This window comes from Diceros bicornis, chromosome 31, assembly GCF_020826845.1.
Source record: "Diceros bicornis minor isolate mBicDic1 chromosome 31, mDicBic1.mat.cur, whole genome shotgun sequence".
NCBI lineage: Eukaryota > Metazoa > Chordata > Mammalia > Perissodactyla > Rhinocerotidae > Diceros > Diceros bicornis.
The window spans coordinates 23,557,655-23,579,858 of record NC_080770.1 but is presented as its reverse complement, the minus strand read 5'-3'; the positions used below and the strand labels follow the sequence as shown (position 1 = coordinate 23,579,858).

The 22,204-nt window shown below is 47.7% G+C and overlaps 1 protein-coding gene across 1 annotated transcript; it reads left to right on the top strand.

Annotated features, from left to right (window-relative positions):
- The first annotated feature begins 1,937 nt into the window (after positions 1-1,937).
- F2 (coagulation factor II, thrombin) lies at positions 1,938-20,771 on the top strand. The gene is made up of 14 exons (XM_058527018.1): positions 1,938-2,183; positions 2,538-2,701; positions 3,408-3,432; positions 3,648-3,698; positions 5,160-5,265; positions 5,362-5,498; positions 7,214-7,528; positions 7,857-7,985; positions 8,066-8,192; positions 8,698-8,865; positions 9,368-9,541; positions 9,758-9,939; positions 20,024-20,094; positions 20,253-20,771. The coding sequence occupies exons 1-14, from the start codon at positions 2,105-2,107 to the stop codon at positions 20,394-20,396; spliced, it is 1,872 nt and encodes a 623-aa protein (XP_058383001.1). The 5' UTR covers positions 1,938-2,104; the 3' UTR covers positions 20,397-20,771.
- The last annotated feature ends 1,433 nt before the right edge of the window (positions 20,772-22,204 follow it).

Below are 22,204 nucleotides of genomic sequence, written 5' to 3'. Positions count from 1 at the left end.
GTGTTAGGTGATCTCTCCCCCTGCTGACACCCCCTCTCACCTCTTCTCCCTTTCCAGGTTGAGTCAGCACTGGCCCAACCTGGTCCCCAGGAAAGGGAGGGTCACCTGCCTCGAGGCAGGAAGGATGAAGCCACACCTCTCTTCTCTCCCCTTTTCAGGAGCCCTACCCCCTTCCCTTACTCAAGATGTAACTTTTTAAGAAATTAGTGAGGTGAGATCTTTGTACCATTCCACTTCCTTCCCTCCCCAAAAAAGAGTAGGCTCAGTGTCATTAGTCAACAGGGAATACAAATTAAAACCTCAGTGAGACACACCTGCACATCCATCAGGATGGTTGATGTGAAATGGATGGACGATATAGAGGGCTGGGGGGGACGTGAGCAACCGGGACTCTCCAACATGGCTGGTGGGAGCGTAAACTAGTACAGCCACTTGGGACAACTGTCTCAGCGACTTCAGCAAAACATGCCTGCCTTATGACCCAGCAAATCCTGGGCGTGTAACCCAACAGAAATAAGTGCTCATCTACACCCAGAGACTTGTGCACGAATATTCATAGCAACATTACTCATTATAGCCCAAACTGGAAACTAATCCAAATGCCCATCAACAGGTGGATGGATAAAGAAAATGTGCTCTATTCATGCCGTGAGATACTATGCAGCTTCAAAGGAACATAACATGGATGAATCTCAGGAACATGCTGAGCGAGAGAAGCCAGACACAAACAGGTATATGCCGTAGGTTTCCATTTATATGAAGTTCAGAAGTAGGCAAAACTATCTATAGTTAGCATAGCGGTTATCCTAGGGCCTATTGGGGCTGGAAATGTTCTCTCTCGTGATCTGGTGGTGGTTACATGGGTGTATGCATAAAAATTTGAGTTAAACACTTAGGATTTGTTTTAACATTATTGTATATAAATTAAACCTCAATTTAAAAAATATATATATAGAAAAATAGGAATATGTAATATAAATATAAATATATGTAAGTATAGGAACTGGGCCACCCAGGAATTAAGCTGATTCTTGGTCCCCCGTTCTCTGCCAGCCTTCTCTCTTCCCTGCTCTGCACCAGGCCCCTCCCTGCGATCTCAGACTGTACACGACCGCAGTCCAGATGCCGAACGGCCAGGCCTAAAGGATGGCGAGGCAAGAGCCTGAGCTCCCTGTGTTCCTGTTCTTTGTCCCTCTGTCCTAACTAGACTAGGACTAATATTTACCTTGCGTCCTGTAAACAGGAAGTGGAGGAGGGACGGGAGCAGGGCTGGCCGAGGGCAGTGTAAGACAGCAGCCTCTCTAGGCCCGGCCCAGGGCAGACGGGTGCAGGGAAAGGGGGTCCCTGCCGCGGAGACCCCGGGATTTGGGCTGCCCCTGTTCTGGGGAGGGCAGCAGTCCTGGGATGACCAGAGGCCCAGGAAGCCCTGGACCTGGTTCCTCCTCCCGGGGAACACTACACACAAACACACCTCCACAGCTTCCCAGATGGGAAAGAGGGGAAATGGGACCCTCCGTCAGGGGCTGAGAGGCTGGGGTAAATGTTGGCCGTCCCTGCCCCCAGTGTGTCATGGGGCAAGGTGGGCAGCTCTAATCTGGCGATGCCCTTGTCTCTATTCTCTTCTATCTATGTGTTATGATTACACGAACCTCCCGGTTGGTTTATATCCGTGTATCTTCTGATTATTAAGCCCTCACTGTGTTTCATGGGCTTACATTCCTAATCTCCTCTAGTCCTCATAGCAAAGTACTATTCCCACTGTACCGATGAGGAAACTGAGGCACACAGAGATTAAAGCAACCATCATCATGTGTTGGAATTGGAAGGGGCCTCAGGAACTGGTCCAAGTTGACCCATGTCTTAGGGAAGGAGGGGCAGGACGATAGTAGTTACACTGATTTTCCTTTGTGACTTCCTCCCAGACCATCCATCCCTGGTCGCAGGAGGACCTGTACCCCCAGATGGTGGGGGTGGACTATCTATCCACTTGTCCCCACGGCCCTGACCTGCTGACCTCTGCCTCTAGGCTGATTTCTTCATGTTAGTTCAACATTAACCCAGAGGGGTCAGGACGAACTCTCAGAGTCCCAGCAGCCCACACACTATGGCGCACGTCCGAGGCCTGTGGCTACCTGGCTGCCTGGCTGTGGCTGCCCTGTTTAGCCTTGTGCACAGCCAGCATGGTAAGGGGGCTCGGAATCCCGCACAGACTGACAGACCAGGATTCCACCCGTGGAGAACACAGGGCCGGCCCCTAGATGGGTCAGCCCAAGGTATCTAGCTTAGGGAAGGAGCCGGGTGCTCAGGGCCGGACAGACAGTGACTGCTTCTCTCTTACAATTGGGGAGTGGGCTGGGGGTGACCAGTGAATGGAGGGGAGCTAGTGGGCTACCCTTAGCAGCTTCCTGAGTCCTGCTGCCATCCTAGACATCCCCTTTCAGAAGCCAGCAGGGCAGGCCAGGCTTGCTTCCTGCCCCCACGGTGGCCAAGATGGCCTGACCCCCTGAGGCCGCTGTCCCACACCCCTCCTACTGCAGTGTTCCTGGCCCCTCAGCAAGCACTGTCGCTGCTCCAGCGGGTCCGACGCGCCAACAGTGGCTTCCTGGAGGAGGTGCGCAAGGGCAACCTGGAGCGGGAGTGCATAGAGGAGCAGTGCAGCCGCGAGGAGGCCTCAGAGGCCCTGGAGTCCTCCAGCGCCACGGTGAGGCTGGGCTGCTCGGAGGGAGGCCGGGGCTCCCCCGATGTGGGCCCACCTCTAGGGCCACAGATGAGAGGAGCCAACATCACAGCTCCTAAACTGTTGACAACTTGATTTCGTCTCTGAGCCCCATTTCACTGGGCTGCCAAGATGAGCAACCTCAGCCTTTCTTGGGGGGGACCCAGTGCCTGGGCTGTGTCAAGGTCCCAGGGACCAATGAGGCTCCAGGACGTCACGGGGCCTCCTTAGTCTTCAGACATCTGTCTACACTGGGGTCCCTGGGGCCCCTGGCCCACTTGGCCTCTCGGCCTCAGCTTTTCCGATACTCCTGTGCCGCCTGTGGGAGGTGGGCGTGTGGTAGGCTGGGAGCCCTGGGCCAAGGCCTTAGCGTTCCACGGACCCTGTGCAGCCTTTCCCTTCCGCGGGGCTCTGCCTGGGCCCCACACTCCCCTCTCCGCCAGTCTTCCGCACCCAGGGGAATCCCTGTCCGTTTTGGTTGAGGGAGCCCCCCCCCCTTCAAATACTCTTCTGAACGAGCTGGGTTTTTGGAGCAAAAGTAGGAAACTGTGCCACAAACGTCCCCAGAGCCTGCCCCTTGCGTGACCGGGGTAAGGAAAAGAGGGAAGAATAAGGAGGAGACATAAAGTTTACTAAACAACAAAACCAAACGGGATCCTGCCACAGCCTCATGCCAGCCCTTGTTTTTCAGGATGCGTTCTGGACCAAGTACACAGGTGAGCCCTGGGAAGGGTGTGCTCCAGGAATCCTGGGGACCCCAGTTAGAGAATCTTCTGGTCTGTCCTATCACTCACCTATCCACCCAATCTCTTTTCCTCCTTCCTTCCATCCATCTATCCTACTCTGTTTCTGAATGTCGTCCCACCCTCCTTTTACTCAAGCCCATCCTGTCCCTACCACAATCCCAAAGGTGTTTCTGGGTCTTTTCCAGCTTGTGAGTCGGTGAGGATACCTCGAGAAGATCTCGTTGAGTGTCTGGAAGGTGAGGAACTGGCATGAGGGTGGGGGCCAGGATATGAGAGGGGCAGTCTGGGAGAAGAGCAGAGTAGGGGTCGGTTAGGGGCTGTGGCCCAGCAGCGGTGGCCCCTAGCATCTGACTTTGCCTTGCTGTTCCTGCCGTCGAGGTTGTGTCTTTGCCCCTGGCTCTGTACCTGCTGGTCACTAAGATGATTAATGTTGAAGGAAGAAGTAAATGGATAATGAATTAACATTAAGGCCTCATTCTCATGAGCTCCTGCCCACGCCAGTTAGTCTTCCCCATGCCCCCAGGGCAGAGCTCCCATGACATCACTTTCGTTCTCCAAAACCTTGAGTGGCTCCCCATTGCCCCCAGAATAAAGCACAGGCTGCTTAGGCTGGTGAACTTGGCAGCCTAACCTTAACCTCCCCTTCTAGCCTTCCCTCCTGTTGCACCAACCATGAACACAGAGCCTGAGCTACTCTGATAGCCAACATTTCTCTAAACATGCCAAGATGTTTCTACTGCCTGGCCCTTGCTTAATTTGTCATCATCCCCTTGAGCAACCATCACCACTTACTGAAAACCTCCCTGTCCTGCATGGACTAGTTCAAATGCCACCACCTTGCTGAGCCTTCAGGGAGCCCCCTCCCTCCTCCACAGCGTCCTGAACACACCTTTAGTATGACAACAGGCCCCACTACAGGCAACTCGTTGATCACTGGCCATACTTTCACTTGTTAAATAACTTATTCAATAGACATTTCACTAAGTCCCTGCTATGTGCCAGGCACTGTGTCAAGTTCTGGGGGTTTAAGAGAATCAAGGAGCTCACAATCTCATAGGAAAACAAAATGACAAAACATCAAAGTGATGGCTGGCAAAGTTCTGTTCCAGGGGCCAAGAGAGTGCCAGGAGGAGGGGCGTTTAGTTTGCTGGCAGGATCAGGGACAGCTGCCCAGAAGAAGTAGAGTTTTACCTGGATTTGTAGAATGTGCTGATGAATAAACAGGAGAGCATTCCAGGCAAAGGAAACAGCATGTGCAAAGGGCCTGGAGGAGGAGGAGGCATGAGGAGCTAAGATAACAGGACAGATAGACCAGGGACGGATTAGAAGGAGCTTGTTCATTTTATCATCCTGCTCGCCATGAGGAGCCACCGAATATAAGCTCCATGAGGGCAGGGACCTATGACTGTCTTATTGACTGTGACTGTCTTATTCATTGTTGTGTCCTTAGTACCTGGCACAGTGTCTATCACATGGTGGACACTCAGTGAACATTTAGTGACTACTGTCAAATGGACTGGGGAACTGCTGGGTGCAGAGGAGGTGCCGAGTAAGTGCAGGTTAAGGGTCATGGACCAGAGGGAGCTTGGAGGGGGTGCACAGACAGAGCTTTGCTAGGAGAGAGGGACAAATCCTAGGGGGAGTTGCTAGTGGGGGAAAATTCTCAGGGTAAGAGATCTGGGCCGGGATCTCTGCAGGTAACTGTGCTGAAGGTCTGGGTGTGAACTACCGAGGGAACGTGAGCTTCACCCGGTCAGGCATTGAGTGCCAGCTGTGGAGGAGTCGCTACCCACATAAGCCTGAGTGAGTGATGGCAGACCTATCTGCTAGTGGGCTGAGAATGGGGGCAAGGAGACACTGAGGGGCCAGGGTCTCCTGCTGAGCAATTTCCTATTCCAGAATCAACTCCACCACACACCCTGAGGCCGAACTGCAGGAGAATTTCTGCCGCAACCCAGATGGCAGCACCACGGGGCCCTGGTGCTACACCACAGACCCCACCGTGCGGAGGGAAGAGTGCAGCGTCCCTGTGTGTGGTGAGCTGGGGCGACTAGGCAGTCTGTGGCCAAGGCCCAGCCAGGGGTCTTCATGGGGCCTGGCAGCCTGGGACGGAAACCAAGATCCTGGCTCCCTTCAAGAGGGGGTTATTCAGGGGCCGGCCTGGTGGTGCAAGCGGTTAGGTGTGCACGCTCCGCTGCAGCGGTCCAGGGTTCACAGGTTCGGATCCCGGGCGCGCACAGACACACTGCTTCGCAAGCCATGCTGTGGCGGCGTCCCATATAAAGTGGAGGAAGATGGGCATGGATGTTAGCCCAGGGCCAGTCTTCCTCAGCAAAAAAAGAGGAGGATTGGCAGATGTTAGCACAGGGCTGATCTCCTCACAAAAAAAAAAAAAAAAAAAAGAAAAGAGGAGGTTATTCATCTCTAACATATTTGGGCCTGTTGCTCAGTAAAGTCAAGAGACCAGAGAGAGTTGGCTTCCAGCCTCCTCCTTTCCCTCCCCAGTCTTTGCTTCCTTGTGATCCAGGCTGTGGCTCATTCCAACATGCTCCTGCTTCAGACACTCTTCCCTAACCATTTCAGTCCACACGCCCTTTTCTGGGCACCACAGAGCAAGCCTCATACAGACCAGCCCTGAATGATTCTGTCATTGTTATTTCCCGTGATGTATCAGTTAGCTATAGCCACAATGATGCTGCAAAACCCACAAAATCACAAACAACTGCAGAAGCTCAGGGGCATACGCCAATAAGCATTTATTTCTTATGTGTCTGAGGGTTGGCTGGGGCAGCTCTGATCTCGGCTGCACTTGCTCATGTGTCTGTGGGCTCCACTGACGTGGGCTGAGGCTCTGCTTCAAACGATGAGTCCAGCTGAGCTTGGCTTCCTGTGCGGGTTGGGTCCAGGTCTTCTCCCCATTGTACTCATGCTGAGGCTGAAAGGCACCATCCTCCCATGGTGACGGCGGAAGTATGACACAGTGAGAAGAAACACATGGCGTGTCTTAAGGCTGAGACTCAGAACTGGTGCAGTCAGTTCCGCCCACGTTCCATTGGCCAGAGTGAGCCACATGATCAAGGCCAAAGTCAAGAGGTGGAGAAGTACACCTTTGCCTGTAAAATCACAAGGCAAAGGATGGGGATACCGGCAGGGGTCAAGAATTAGTGACAGTAATCAACCTGCCAAATATGGGGTGGGTTCTTTGTCCTTCAGGCATCTCTGTTGGACCGAATACTCCTGGGCCTGATCTTAGAGCAAGTCATCAATTGTGGTAACAAAAGCAGCTATATTTACCAAGCCCGCCCCCTATATACACGTATACACATACACACACGCCGATGATAAATGTGTGTGTGGTAGGCATTCTGAAATTGACCTACTGCCTGCGTAGATATCCTCAGTCATCCCAGCTATTTTTTCTGCTGTGCCCCTATAAAAACATAGAATCTTTCTTTAAAAACTCCAGGCAGTCACTACCGATAGATTACAGACAGTCCAGGAAGTGAAACCTGGTTACTGTCTCTGGCGTATGATGCACCCGACACTTGTGGTCTATATTTTATTTAAATCTCGCAAGAACCCTGCAAGAACGGCATTAGTAACCCCTTTATAGGCAAGCAAACTGAAGCTCAGAGAGGGTGAGCTACCTAAGGTCACACAGGAAGAAGGCGGCGAGGGGGGACTTCAAATCCCCTCCGTCTGGCTCTATTTGTGGTCCCACCTGCTGCTCCTCTGCCTCTTCTCCCACCAGGCAAGGGCGGCTTCACTGTGGAGCTGACCCCACGCGCCAGAGGCTCCACGGGCAGTCTGTCACCTCCATCGGAGCCGTGCGTCCCTGATCGTGGCCGGCAGTACCAGGGTCGCCTGGCGGTGACCACACATGGGACCCCCTGTCTGGCCTGGGCCAGCAAGCAGGCCAAGGCCCTGAGCAAGCACGAGGACTTCAGCCCCATGGTGCCACTGGAGGAGAACTTCTGCCGCAACCCAGACAGGGATGAGGAGGGCGCATGGTGTTATGTGGCCGACCAGCCTGGTGACTTCGAGTACTGCGACCTCAACTACTGCGGTGAGAGGGCAGGGCAGGGGGCCTGAGACAGAGGACAGGGCCTGGAGGGACTGACAGAACAGTGCCTTCCCTGGTCTAAGGCTTACACACGCACACATCAACGCATTCGTCACAGTGTCATGGTAACCGGGTGGGGGCAGTCCTAGCCCCATCTTACAGCTGAGTAAACTGGGGCCCGGGAGGCTAAGTTCCCTGGTAACCCAGGTGCACTTGGCATCTTAACCTCTGCAACACATGGCTTCCAAGGCCGGCTGGGCGCTTGGGGAGCTCTAGGGGGTGGGTGAGGAACCGCCCAGCCCAGCCGCAACCGGTGCCTGGGTCCTTGCAGAGGAGTTGGTGGACGAGGAGGCGGGAGACCAGCTGGGCGAGGACCCGGACAGGCCCATCGAGGGACGCACCACCGACCAGGACTTCCAGCCCTTCTTTGATGAGAAGACCTTCGGCTCTGGGGAGGCAGGTGAGGCGGCGGGCAGGTGGGCGCGGGGCCTCAGGTTAGGGGTCTGCGCTCGGCCCCTCACAGTCTGGCTTGCTCTGCAGACTGTGGGCTGCGGCCTCTGTTCGAGAAGAGGTCCGTGCAGGACAAGACGGAAAAGGAGCTTCTTGATTCCTACATCCATGGGCGCATCGTGGAGGGCCGTGACGCCGAGATTGGCCTTGCACCCTGGTGGGTCTCGACCTGGTGCTACATTCACTGGCTGGGGGGCCTGCTGCCCACCCCCGCCCCGAGCCCTGGAGAATTCTCTGACCTCACAGGCCTAGCTTCACAGCCACAATAGCGGAGCACCAACATCTCATCAAATTCTCCCAGCAGTCTTGAGATTGGGTTTCTTACTTCTCATATGCAGATGGCAAAGCTGAGGCTCAGAGAGGTTAAGTAACTTGCCTAAGTGGTGGCTTGCACAGCAGGACTTGAATCCAGTTCTGACCCCAGGGCTGTGCTAAGCTGTGTGAACTCTGGACTGGAAGAAGCTGGGGAGGGGTGCAAAAAGCAGGAGGCAGCCCCTCGGTGTCGTGTGTGTCTCAGTCCCCAAAGGCGGCCAGGTCAAGCTGGGGTCTGGGCCCAGCAGGCAGCTCTGCCCAGTTAGTTCTTAAACGTACGGACTTTCTACTTCTAGGGCCGGTGGAGGGGCAGCCCCCCAGCTCCTAATGCTTCCCACTCTCCCTCCCAGGCAGGTGATGATTTTCCGGAAGAGTCCTCAGGAGCTGCTGTGCGGGGCCAGCCTTATCAGTGACCGCTGGGTCCTCACCGCTGCCCACTGTCTCCTGTACCCGCCTTGGGACAAGAACTTCACGGAGAGCGACCTTCTGGTGCGCATTGGCAAGCACTCCCGCACCAGGTACAGAACTGGGGGCCCATGGGTGTCTGGCAGGGGTCTGAGTGCTCCAGAGGGACCGTGAGGGGCTCTGGTGGCTCTGGGGCATGTGGGAGATGTCTGTAGCAAACCCAGCAGTCTCTGCTGAAAAGTCCATTTGACCACATCCTGATCAAGGCTTGGAGCTGGGGACAGAGAAATTAAGACTTTGCAGAGAGCAAAATCCTGGGAGCAGGGCACAGCCCAGGTGTGACTCTGAGTAGAGGCTGTTTGGATTAGGGCCCACAGCCTGCGTCCCTCCCCTACCTGCCTGGGCTTTTGATTCCAAAGCCCCGTGCAACCTGAGGCTGGGAAGAAGCTGCAAGGGGTCTGCCAAGGCAGGAGCCAGACCTCCCCCGTCGCTGGTGGCCCGCAGCTCAGTCTGACTCCCAGACCCTGAGGGCAGGCAGGTTCCTTCCTCAGGGAACTGGCTGCCCCGCACTGGGTGGCCTACAGCTTCTCTGTTTCTCTGTTGGGGTCTGCGCAGGTATGAGCGAAGTGTTGAAAAGATCTCCATGCTGGAGAAGATATACATCCACCCCAGGTACAACTGGAAGGAGAACCTGGACCGGGACATCGCCCTGCTGAGGCTCAGGAAGCCCATCACCTTCAGTGACTACATCCAGCCTGTGTGCCTGCCCGACAAGGAGACGGCAGCCAGGTCGGGGGGCCGGGAGCCCTGGGCTGAGTTCTGGGCCTGACAGACACTGTGTAGCCTTGCGGACATTCCTTCCCTTTCCAGGCCTCGGTGTCTCAGAGTAAACCCAAAAGTTCTCTCTGCTCTGGGGTTCTAGATTCGGTCTCTAATGGATGGCGTGGGCGCCGGGAGGCTCCTGGAGGGCTCAGTTTTCACTGGGTCCTTCTTCCTTCCCTGAAGTTTGCTACAGTCTGGACACAAAGGCCGGGTGACGGGCTGGGGCAACCTCAAGGAGACGTGGACGGGCAGCGTCGCCGAGGTGCAGCCCAGCGTCCTGCAGGTGGTGAACTTGCCCATCGTGGAGCGGCCAGTCTGCAAGGCCTCCACCCGCATCCCCATCACTGACAACATGTTCTGTGCTGGCAAGTGCCCCGGGCAGGGCTCAGGGATGGGGGACGGAGATGTGTTAAGAGCGCAGAGCTGTTCAAGTCCTGTCCAGTCACTTACGAGCCATATGGCTTTGGGCAAAGTCGCTTACCCTCTTGGAGGCTGTTTCTTCCTCTGTGAAGTGGAGATAGAAGCCTCTATCCCATAAGGTTGTGTGAGGATTAAAGGAGATGGTGTACATAAAGTGTTAGGCGTGGTGCTAGTCACGGGTTAAGTTGTGGGCATATGTGAGCCCAGACGGCAGCTTCTCCTCCCTGGGTGGAGAAGAAGCCATTCAGTCATTTAGTCATTCAGCAAATGTTTATTGAGTGTCTACTGGGATCCAGGCAGTATTCTAGGGTGTACGACAAGGACCAAAACAGACAATGCCTGTGTCTTCAGAGAGCTTCCTTCCTAGAAGGAGGGAGTGTCAGTAAACAGATCTAAAATAGCCGTCACTGCTAGGGAGGAAAATGAAGCAGACTAAAGGAGAGACAGATGGGGCCAGGGGTGACCTTCTTCTTTTTTTTTTTTTGAGTTCCTTTATTTATTTATTTATTTTTATTGCGGTAACATTGGTTTATAACATTATATAAATTTCAGGTGTACATCATTATATTTCAATTTCTGTATAGATTACATCATGTTCACCACCCAAATACTCATTACAGTCCATCACCACACACATGTGCCTAATCATCCCTTTCCCCCTCCGCCCCCCCCACTTCTCCTCTGGTAACCACCAATCCAATCTCTGTCTCTATGTGATTGCTTTTTGTTGTTTTTATCTTCTACTTATGAGTGAGATCATATGGTATTTGACTTTCTCCCTCTGACTTATTTTACTTAGCATAAGGTCCATCCATGTTGTCACAAATGGCTGGATTTCATCATTTCTTATGGCTGAGTAGTATTCCATTGTGTATATATACCACATCTTCTTTATCCATTCGTCCCTTGATGGGCACCTACGTTGCTTCCATGTCTTGGCTGTTGTGAATAACGCTGCAGTGAACACAGGGGTGCATGTATCTTTACACATTTGTGTTTTCATGTTCTTTGGATAAATACCCAGCAGTGGAATAGCTGGATTGTATGGTAGTTCTATTCTTAATTTTTTTTTAAATAATTTTTTGTGTGTATGTGAGGAAGATTAGCCCTGAGCTAACATCTACTGCCAATCCTCCTCTTTTTGCTGAGGAAGATTGGCCCTAGGCTAACATCTGTGCCTATCTTCCTCTACTTTATATGGGACGCCACCACAGCACGGCTTGATAAGCGGTGTGTCAGTGCCCGCCCGGGATCCGAACCTGCGAACCTTGGGCCACCAAAGCAGAGCGAGCGCACTTAACCGCTATGCCACCGGGCCAGCCCCCTATTCTTGATTTTTTGAGGAATCTCCATACTGTTTTCCGTAGTGGCTGCACCAGTTTACACTCCCACCAGCAGTGTGTGAGAGTTCCCTTCTCTCCACATCCTCTCCAACGCTTGTTATTTCCTGTCTTGTTAACTATAACCATTCTGACGGCGTGAGGTGATATCTCATTGTAGTTTTGATTTGCATTTCCCTGATAGTTAGTGATGTTGAACATCTTTTCATGTGTCTGTTGGCCATCTGTATATTTTCTTTGGAGAAATGTCTGTTCAGGTCTTTTGCCCATTTTTTAATTGGGTTGTTTTTTTTGTTGTTGAGATGTATGAGTTCTTTATATATTTTGGAGATTAAGCCCTTATAAGATGTATTGTTTGTAAATATCTTCTCCCAGTTGTTAGGTTGTCTTTTTGTTTCGTTGATGGTTTCCTTTGCTTGTGCAGAAGGCTTTTTAGTTAGATGTAGTCCCATTTGTTTATTTTTTCCATTGTTTCCCGTTCCTGGTCAGACATGGTGTTTGAAAATATGTTGCTAAGACCGATGTCAAAGAGCGTACTGCCTATGTTTTCTTCTAGAAGTTTCAGGGTTTCAGGTCTTACATTCAAGTCTTGAATCCACTTTGAATTACCTTTTGTGTATGGTGTAAGATAACAGTCTAGTTTCACTCTTTTGCATGTGGCTGTCCAGTTTTCCAGGGGTGACCTTCTAAATAGAGTGGCTGGAGAAGGCCTCTCTGATAAGGTGATGTTTGAGCAGAGATTAGAAGAAGCGAAGGAGTGGGGGCCGTCCCCGTGGTGTAGTGGTTAGGTGGGCACGCTCTGCTGCTGGCGGCCCAGGTTTGGATCCCGGGTGCGCACCGATGCACCGCTTGTCAGGCCATGCTGTGGCGGCGTCCCACATAAAGTGGAGGAAGATGGGCACGGATGTTAGCTCAGGGCCAGTCTTCCTCAGCAAAAAGAGGAGGATTGGCATGGATGTTAGCTCAGGGCTGATCTTCCTCAAAAAAAAAAAAACAAACAAAGAAGTGAAGGAGCGACCCACTCCAGGATCAGGGGACAGCAGGTGCAAAGGCCCTGAGGTGGGAGCCTGCTTGGCCTGTCTGAGGAAGAGCAGGGAGGCCTGTGTGGCTGGAGTGCACTCAACACAGGACTGGCAGCAGTAGATGAGGGGAGAGAGATGAGCAGGAAGAGGATGCGCACTTACTTGCCTGAGGGCCTTGAAGAATTTTGGCTTTTATGGGATGAGATAGGAAGTTACTGGAGGGTTTGGGGCAGGTGAATAAATGTTCTAACAATTAAAGTATTCTTTAATTTTAGTATAATTTTAGATTCACAGAAAAGTTGCAAAAATAATACAAAGAATTCCTGTATACCCTCACCCAGAGTCTGTGCCCCTCTTTGTGTGTGTGTGTGTGTTTTATATACAGACACCGTTTGAGAGTAAATTGTACATACGGTGCCTTTTTACCCATATACTTGAGTATTTCAAAGAAAACAAGAATGTTCTCTTACATAACTACCATGCAATTATTAAATCAAGAAATTAATAATGATATAATGCCATTATCTGATTTGTAGAGCTTATTCAAATGTTTTCCAATTGTCCTCCTTACTGATGTCTTTTTTAGCAAAAGAAAAAAAATGTTTTTCTCATCCAGGATTCAATCCAGGATCACGCGTTATACTCAGTTGTCAGTCTTTCTGTATCTTTCATGACCTGGACGTATTTGATGAGTACAGGCCAGTTATTCTGTGGATTGGCCCTCAATTTGGGTTTGTCGGAGGTTTCTTAATGATCAGATCTGGACTAAGTGATGTTGTGTCCTTCTCAGCCTGTCTCAGCAGGCACGTGGTGTCGACTTGTCCCGTAACTGGTGAGATTAACTCTGACCTCTTGGTTAAGGTACTGTCTGCGTCTGCCAGGTTTCTCACTGTCAAGTTCTGTTTTTCAATCTGTGACTAATACATATCTTGTGAGGAGATACTTGGACACTGTCTATCCTGTTTCTCATCAAATCGTTCTCCCAGCCGTGGTGGCTGCCAAATGGTGATTTTCTAATTCTGTCATTCCTTCTGTAGTTCTAAAATAGTTATTGTTTTATCGTAGGGAAGACTTTTCCTCTCTTTCATTCTATCCCTGTGGACTCATGGGTCCTTACTTTATTCTAAGGGTTATAATGTGTTAACAATCATTATTTATTTTGATAATTTGACTTGGGATAATTTGAACAATTATCCCAGGCTTGGCCAGTAAGAGTCCTTGCAACCTGGCTTCTGTGACTTTGGAGATGTCCCTGTCATTCTCTGAGTCCTTTCTTACTCTTGGCACAAGATGTTCTGGGTTCATCCTACTTTCCTTCTAGTGGAGAATGGTATTTAGAAATCAAGATCTGGATGGTAGGGGTGCACATTGCTCCTGGGGTGTCATTGCTTCTAGCTCTCTCAGTGGACAGAACTAGGAAATATGTGTATTATGCAAACACCAACATCTATATCCTTTTTCCTATCTATTTATCTACCTACCTACCTACCTAGCTATCACCATGAGTTCATACTGAAACTTCCCATTGCAATCCAACAGAATGAATTTTAGTTTCTCTCTTCCCATACCTATAACTCTATTGACCATGAGAAAGCTGACTCCCATTCTCTGTAATATATTTGCTTATTTGATCAATACTAGAATACACAGTTTCAGAATCACTCATCTATAGCTGTGAAAAACAGTCCTACTAACTGGAGTTCAGCATTTCTGCACAGTTGTTTCTGTCTGTAGCCTGAGGATATAGAGTCAAAATACTGTGTTCACAAGTAATTTGGGTTAGTTCTTTTTTGTGTTATTTTCTGTGTTATTTATTTAAAATACTGTTAGGCTCATTTGTTTCTGATTGTATTCAATTTTGGGCCCCCTTTGCCATCTTTGTTGTTTTTATGTATTTTTTATTTTATTTTTTTCTTTCATTTTTTGATGCCCTTTTTTGTGTGTGAGGAAGATTGGCCCTGAGCTAACACCTGTGCGAATCTTCCTCTATTTTTTGTATGTGGGATGCCTCCACAGCATGGCTTTGACAAGCAGTGTGTAGGTCCATGCCCAGGATCCGAACCTGCAAACCCTGGGCCGCCAAAGCGGAGTGCACGAACTTAACCACTATGCAACCAGGCCAGCCCCTATTTTTAGTTAATTTTTTTATTGAGGTAACATTGGATTATTACATTATATAAATTTCAGGCACACATCATTATATTTCAACTTCTGTGTAGACTACGTCATGTTCACCACTCAAGATCTAGTTGCCATAAGTCACTGTACACATGTGCCCCTTTACCCCTTTCACCTTCTCCTTCCCCCCTTCACCTCTGATAACCACCAGTCTGTTCTCTGTATCTGTGTGTGTTTGTTTATCTTCCACATACGAGTGAAATCATACGGTATTTGGCTTTCTCCGTCTGACTTATTTTGCTCAGCCTCAGCATCCATCACGTTGTCACAAATGGCATGATTTCATTTTTTTTTTTTTTGGCTAAGTAGTATTCCATTATACATATATACCACATATTTGTTTATTCTAGAGAATTAACATGGTTCTAAAAGTCACACCCTTTAAAACAGGTCCACTCAGAGAAGAGACTCTCCTCTCTCCCTCCTGTCCTGTTCCCACCCCCATCCTTTGCAGTTCATTTCATCCAGGTCCTGTAGTTAACCACTCTGGGGAGTTTGTGGTTTATCCTTCCTGAATTTCTTTTTGTACAAATGAACAGACATATGTATATTTTCTTATTTCCCCTTTCTTACACACAGGGTGGCATACTATAGATATTCTTTTGTACTTTGCTTTTTTCACTTAATGTATCCTGGAAATTCATTCCATATTGGTTATAGAGTTTTTCCTTATTTTTTAAAAAAATTTTAGGGCCAGCCCTGTGGCTTAGCGGTTAAGTGCGCACGCTCTGCTACTGGCGGCCCGGGTTCGGATCCTGGGTGCACACCGATGCACCGCTTGTCGGGCCATGCTGAGGCAGCGTCCCACATACAGCAACTAGAAAGGATGTGCAACTATAACATACAACTATCTACTGGGGCTTTGCGGAAAAAAAAGGAGGAGGATTGGCAATAGATGTTAGCTCAGGGCTGATCTTCCTCACACACACAAAAAAATTTTAATTATATGGATGTACTGTAGTTTATTCAACCATTTTCTGCATATGGGCATTATATTGTTTCCAATATTTTGCAATTGAACATCTTGTCATATGCTTAGTGACCACTTTTATATCATATTTTAATGAATTGTCTGTTCATGTTTTTGCCCATTTTTTCTCCCTTTCCCATCAATTTTTAAGAGTTCTTCATATATTAGTGATATTAGGCTTTTATTTGTCATATACATTGCAATATGTTCTCCCAGTTTGTTAGTTTTTCAAGCTTTATAATTATTTTGCCATTCAATTAAAATTTTTTTATGTATTCAAATTTATTAACATTTTATTTTATTGTACCTGGATTTTGATAAGAGTTAGAAGAACCTTCCTTATACCCAGGTCAGAGAGAAAGTCACTCATGCTTTCTTCTCGTACTTGGTTTCATTTTTCTGTGCTGAGATCTCTGAGTCATTTGCAGTTTATTCTTGTGTATGATGTGAGGTAGGATTCTAATTTATCCAGCTGTCCCTACACCATTTATTAAAAATTCTGTCTTTGCCCCAGTGATTTGAGATGTCACCTCTATCACATACAATTTTCTCTGTGTACTTAGTCTGTTTCTATTCTAAGACATTCTATTTGGTTCTCCTGGTCTGTTGTCTATTCTATTAAAACACCATCTTGTTTTAATTATAGACTTTTGAGTATGTTTTAGTATCTGGTAGGGCTTGTTATTTCTTGTAGTTTTTCTTTTCCAGTGTTTTCTTGGCAATCCATGCCTGTTTGTTTTCCGTATGAACTTTGGTATCAACTTGTCTAGCTCCATGAATTTTTATTGGGATTATGTTAAACTTATAAGTTAATTTAGGGAGAACTGACATCTTGATGTTGAGTCATTCTATCCAAGGACTAGAAATGTCTTGCCATTTGTTCAAGTCTATATTGTATCTTTCTGAAGTGCTGCAACGTATACTCTTTTTTTTTTTTTTTTTTTTTGTGAGGAAGATCAGCTCTGAGCTAACATCTGATGCCAATCCTCCTCTTTTTTGCTCAGGAAGACCGGCCCTGGGCTAACATCCATGCCCATCTTCCTCCACTTTATATGGGACGCCACCACAGCATGGCTTGACAAGTGGTGCATTGGTGTGCGCCCGGGATCTGAACCTGCAAACCCTGGGCCACTGAAGTGGAGCGCACGCACTTAACTGCTGCACCACCGGGCTGGCCCTGCAATGTATACTCTTATGATTCTTTTTTTCTCCTTGTCACCTTATTTTATGTATTTGTGTTTTCTTCCTCATTTTTCTTGAGTAAATTAGCTAGAGGTTGCAAAAAACAAATAAAAAGTACCCAGGAATTTGACTTATTAATTGGGCCTATTGTTTTTCTATTCTGTACCTCATTAATTTCTGCTTTTATCTTCAAAAATTTTTTCCTTATGCTTTCTTTTGGTTTACTTTGCTGTTTTCTTTCTAGCTTTTTTTTATTTTTTGGCTGAGGAAGATTCACCCTGAGCTAACATCCATGCCAATCTTCCTCTATTTTTCAGTATGTGGGCTGCCACCACAGCATGGCTGCTAGCAGAGTGGTGTAGGTCTGCCCCTAGGGAACCGAACCTTGGCCGCCGAAGCGGAGCACGCCTAGTGGTTACTAGGCCACTGCGGTTAGCCCTCTTTTTTGAGCTGACAGTTTGGTTAATTTATTTATTTTTTTGTGAGGAAGATCAGCCCTGAGCTAACTTTCAATGTTTATCCTCCTCTTTTTGCTGAGGAAGACTGGCCCTGGGCTAACATCTGTGCCCATCTTTCTCCACTTTATATGGGACGCCGCCACAGCGTGGCTTGACAAGCGGTGTGTCGGTGCATGATTGAGATCCAAACCCATGAACCCCGGGCTGCCGAAGCAGACCGCGTGCACTTAACTGCTCCACCACCTGGCCAGCCCCATGAATTGTGGCTTTTAGCATTGAAAGTGTCCTTCTTTAAATTATTTTCAATTTCAGGATCACCATCTCTGCTCTCTTTTTATCTCTACTCACTTTACATATATACCTTTACCCATCCCTGTAATTTTAACCTCTATGAATCACTTTGTTGTCTCCTATGTAACATAGTGGGGTCTTGCTTTGTGAATCAGTTTAAAAATCCTATCCTGGGGCCGGCCCGGTGGCGTAGTGGTTAAGTGTGCGCATTCCACTTCGGTGGTTGGGGTTCGCCAGTTCGGATCCTGGGCGCAGACCTACTCACCACTCGTCAAGCTGTGCTGAGGTGGCGTCCCACATAGAACTAGAAGGACCTACAACTAGGATATACAACTATGTACTGGGGCTTTGGGGAAAGGAAAAAAAAGAAAAAGAGAAAGATTGGCAACAGATGTTAGCTCAGGGCCAATTTCCTCAAAAAAAAAAAAAAAAAGATTTACCAAAATGTAAAAAAAAAAATCCTCTCCTTTTTTAATAATTGAGTCAAGCCCATTCATATTTTTTGATATGATTGATAGGATTAGTATGAATTCTCCTGTTTTTTTGTAATTATTATGTGTATTATGTTTCATTTGCTATGTTTCTTCCCTGTGTGATCTTTTCTTTGCTTTTTACAAAAATTTTATATATTTGGGAAGGTTTGCATTTTTGTTCTACTGATTATCTTTGGGCTTACCCCTTTTTGAAATGCCCATAGTTCCTTATTTCCTTATATAACCTTTTAATTGTTAAGTCCCACCTATTGGCTACACAACAATCAGTGAGTTTCCTTTCCTTTCCTCTTTCTCTTCTCCCCCCATACTTTTAGTTGCATTTTTTCGACTTGTCAGAACAGTTCATCAGTCCTTCACTGAAGCATTCATCTCTTGGTTGGATGTAGCTTGGCCCCTAGTAGATTCTTCAAGAAGGGATATGGGTGTAGGATTTCCTGAGTTCTTATATGTTTAGAAGTATTTTTTTGTAGCCTTGACACCTGGAGGTCAGCTTGGTTGGAAATAAAACCATGGTTCACATTTTCCAACCTTGAATTTTTTGAAAATACAACTTTATTGTTGCTTGCTTTGTATGTTGTTGTTGAAGTCTGATGCCAGTGTAATTCTTTGGACCTTGTAAGGTATTTGGTGTTTTTGCAGAGGCTTTGAGGGTGTTTCTTCATCTTTGGAGTCTAACAGCTTTATTAGGATATATCTCAGAGTTGAGTGTTTCAGGTCAGTTTTGCCAGGTCCCCAGTGGATCCTTTCGATATGTACATTCAATCTTCTTTTACTTCTGTGACGTTTTCTTGGGTTATATTCTAAATATTAGTTCTGTTCCATTGTTTTGTTTTTCTTCTTGAGGGACTCAAATTTCATCCTTGGTCTGAGTTCCATTCCAGCCACTTGCTGCTTTGCGTTTCTTCCCTTTCTGTTTTGTCCAGTTATTTTTACTTTTTGAATTTCTGATTCAAGGTGTTTTGTCACATCCCAAAAATTTGCTTGAGAAAATTTAATTCAGTTACAGTGTTCTTCTATTTTGTGGTTGTGTTTTGGGGGAGAGTTTTTATTAGCTGAGGTGTTTTTAACTCTTTTTTTTTGTTTGTTTTTCTATAGTATCTTTGTATGAATCTGTTTAATTTTCATATTCATTTTGTAGATTTGGGGTTATTTACAAGATTCCTACTTCAACTGCACCCACTTCTTTGATCTGGTAGACATTTTTCCATCTTCCTCTCCACATAAGTTTTAATATTAGGTGTACAATTAAATATATTAAATTGATTTGAAGTTTGGGTATTCTGTATTCTAGTTATGTTGAAGATTTTTTAAAAAAAATTTTTATTGATGTTATAATAGTTTATAACATTGTGAAATTCCAGTTGTACATTATTATTTGTCAGTCACCATATAAATGCGCCCCTTCACCCCTTGTGCCCACCCCCCAACTCCCTTCATCCTGGTAACCACCAAACTGTTCTATCTGTCCGTGTGTTGGTTTATATTCCATATATGAGAGAGGTCATACAGTGTTTGTCTTTCTCTGTCTGGCTTATTTCACTTAACATAATACCCTGCAGATCCATCCAGGTTGTTGCAAATGGGACGAATTTGTCTTTTTTATGGCTGAGTAGTATTCCATTGTATATATATACCACAGAAGATGTGTTTTTTCTGTGTAGCTTTTCTCATTGTTAATTCTTCATGTTGTTGTGTATTGTTTGTGGAGGATATGTGGGGAGATTTGGATAAAGGCAACTGCCATTAACCATTATCCTCTGCTACCTGTAAGTCTAACATATTTTTTGTCATTCTGCCTGTTGGATGGAGAATGGATTGTAGGTGGGCGAAAGTAGGATTAGAGGAAACTAGAGGTTCAGGAGAGGGTATGTGTGACATGACCAGGAGTAGAAGTGGTGAGAAGTGGTTGGATTTGGGATATATGTTGAAGATGGAGCTGACAAGATTTGCTAAAGGATTGCATGTGTGGGGTGAGGCAATGGGAAGAGTCAAGTATGACTAGAAGGGGTCCAGTGGATACTCACTGGCAGTCTCTCTCGAAGGGAGCTGGCTGGAGACTGAGCTATGCTCCTGAGTGCTGCTGTCTCTCTCAAGGTTACAAGCCTGAAGAAAGGAAACGAGGGGACGCTTGTGAGGGCGACAGTGGGGGACCCTTTGTCATGAAGGTAAGTTTCTCTAAAGGCCAGGAGCTGGGGGGGTGGATCTTCTGGGGGGTGGGGTGGGTGAGGAGGGAACCCCAGTTTTCAGAAACAGTTGCCTGACAGGGTAATACTGACACTGCCTTGGACTTGACTCTACTGGAAATCCCATGTTTCTTCCTCAGAGCCCCTATAACAACCGCTGGTATCAAATGGGCATCGTCTCATGGGGTGAAGGCTGTGACAGGGATGGAAAATATGGCTTCTACACACATGTCTTCCGCCTGAAGAAGTGGATAAAGAAGGTCATTGGTCAGTCTGGAAGTTAGAGGGCCACCCACATTCTAGGCTCCTCACTGCAAAATGACAGAAACCAATCCAAAGAATTATTTTTGTGGTTTGTCCTTAAAACTATAGTTCTCAATAAAAGTGACTTTCTCAATGAGCCTCAATGCTTCCAGTGCTGTTCACGGGCAGCTCAGGAAGAGCAAGTACCACTACTGGGTAAACAGAACTTACAGGATCCCCACCTCCTAGAACAGGGCCGGGTGAGCGGGGAGATGGCAGCCTGAATTTATGAGCATTTAAGATGTTCCAGACTTGGGGCTTTAATGGAGTATCTTATTTAATCCTCACAAGAGGCAGGTGAGTAAACTGAGACTTGGAGAAGTACCTTGTTCAAAGTCACAGCTAAGAAGGGTCAAAGTCGGACTTGAAACAGAAGACCCTGAGGCCTGTGCTTTTAGTTGCTCTGCTGTGAGGGCTGTAACGAGCTTGTGCCAGGACTAGAGAAGAGGCGGGAGGAGGGTAGGGGTAGGAGGGGTGAGTAGATACGTCTTTCTCTTTACCGCAAACTTTCCTAATAAGTCCCTACATCCTTCCTCATGTCATTAAAATGTCAGATTTATGGCCCCCAAAGGCTCAGTGTTTTTTTTTTAATTATTTATTTATTTATTTATTTTTCCCCCAAAGCCCCAGTAGATAGTTGTATGTCATAGCTGCACATCCTTCTAGTTGCTGTATGTGGGATGCGGCCTCAGCATGGCTGGAGAAGCGGTGCGTTGGTGCGTGCCCGGGATCCGAACCCGGGCCGCCAGCAGCGGAGCGCGCGCACTTAACCGCTAAGCCACGGGGCCGGCCCAGGCTGTGTTTTTAAACGTCTTCACTCCAGAGTAGAGTACTGTGGGACGTAGTGGTTAGCAGTGTGGGCCCTGGCGTCAGGCTGCCTGGGTTCATATGCTGGCTCCAACCTTAAAAGGGATAACCATGGTTAAGTCACTTGACCTCCCTGGGCCTCAGTTTCCTTTTATATAAGATGTATATAATGACATTACTTACCTAATAAGGTTTTGAGGATTAAACTAGGTAATTTGCATAATGTACTTAGCAAAGCGCCTGTACTCGCTAAGCTCTCCACGGTCACTGCTGCTCTTAGTCTCATTGCCTGCGTGGTGCAAGTTCCTCTGCCACTTACCACTTCCCTGCTCTGGCTCCTGCAAATAGCATACTGCTGGGGTTGTTGCTTCCTGGAATTTCGACTCACACAGCAGTTATCAGACTTGAGCAATTTGTTTTTCTACGAAATGGGACCTAGAGGGTGTATAAGTAAGTGCATTCATAAAGGGTTTGGAGAAATGTAAAAGTCATGAGTCATAGAACTTTAAAGATGCCCTTTCACAGCACATTCTTCAAGGTTACCACGGGCAGAGGTCACTGGAATGGGATGGAGCATGGCTCACACACGCTGCCCTTCCACGGAGCTCCACCCAGTTTCCAGCCGTGCCAGGGCCTATGGCTGTTCCTGTTAGGGTATTTATGACTCAGGGGGAACTAGGCACTGTGGCCTACAACAGGTATGACAGTCAGTTTCAACTGGTGTGAAATGCTCATCACTTGATAAGCCTCTCATCCCTGAGCTGGGAGGGGAACTGTGAAGACTGCCTTGGGCACAGGACAGAGGAGTGGAGCATGGATGCCATGTGGTTACCACTCTTGGCCTGGGAGCTTCAACCAAGATCTTTAAACTTCCTGGTTTAAAGCGGGAAGGGACCTAAGGTAGGTATTTTCACCACCTCTCCCCCTCACTTTTGTTTTCCTTCCCATTTTTCAACACATCAGGAAACAGAGAATTAAGACT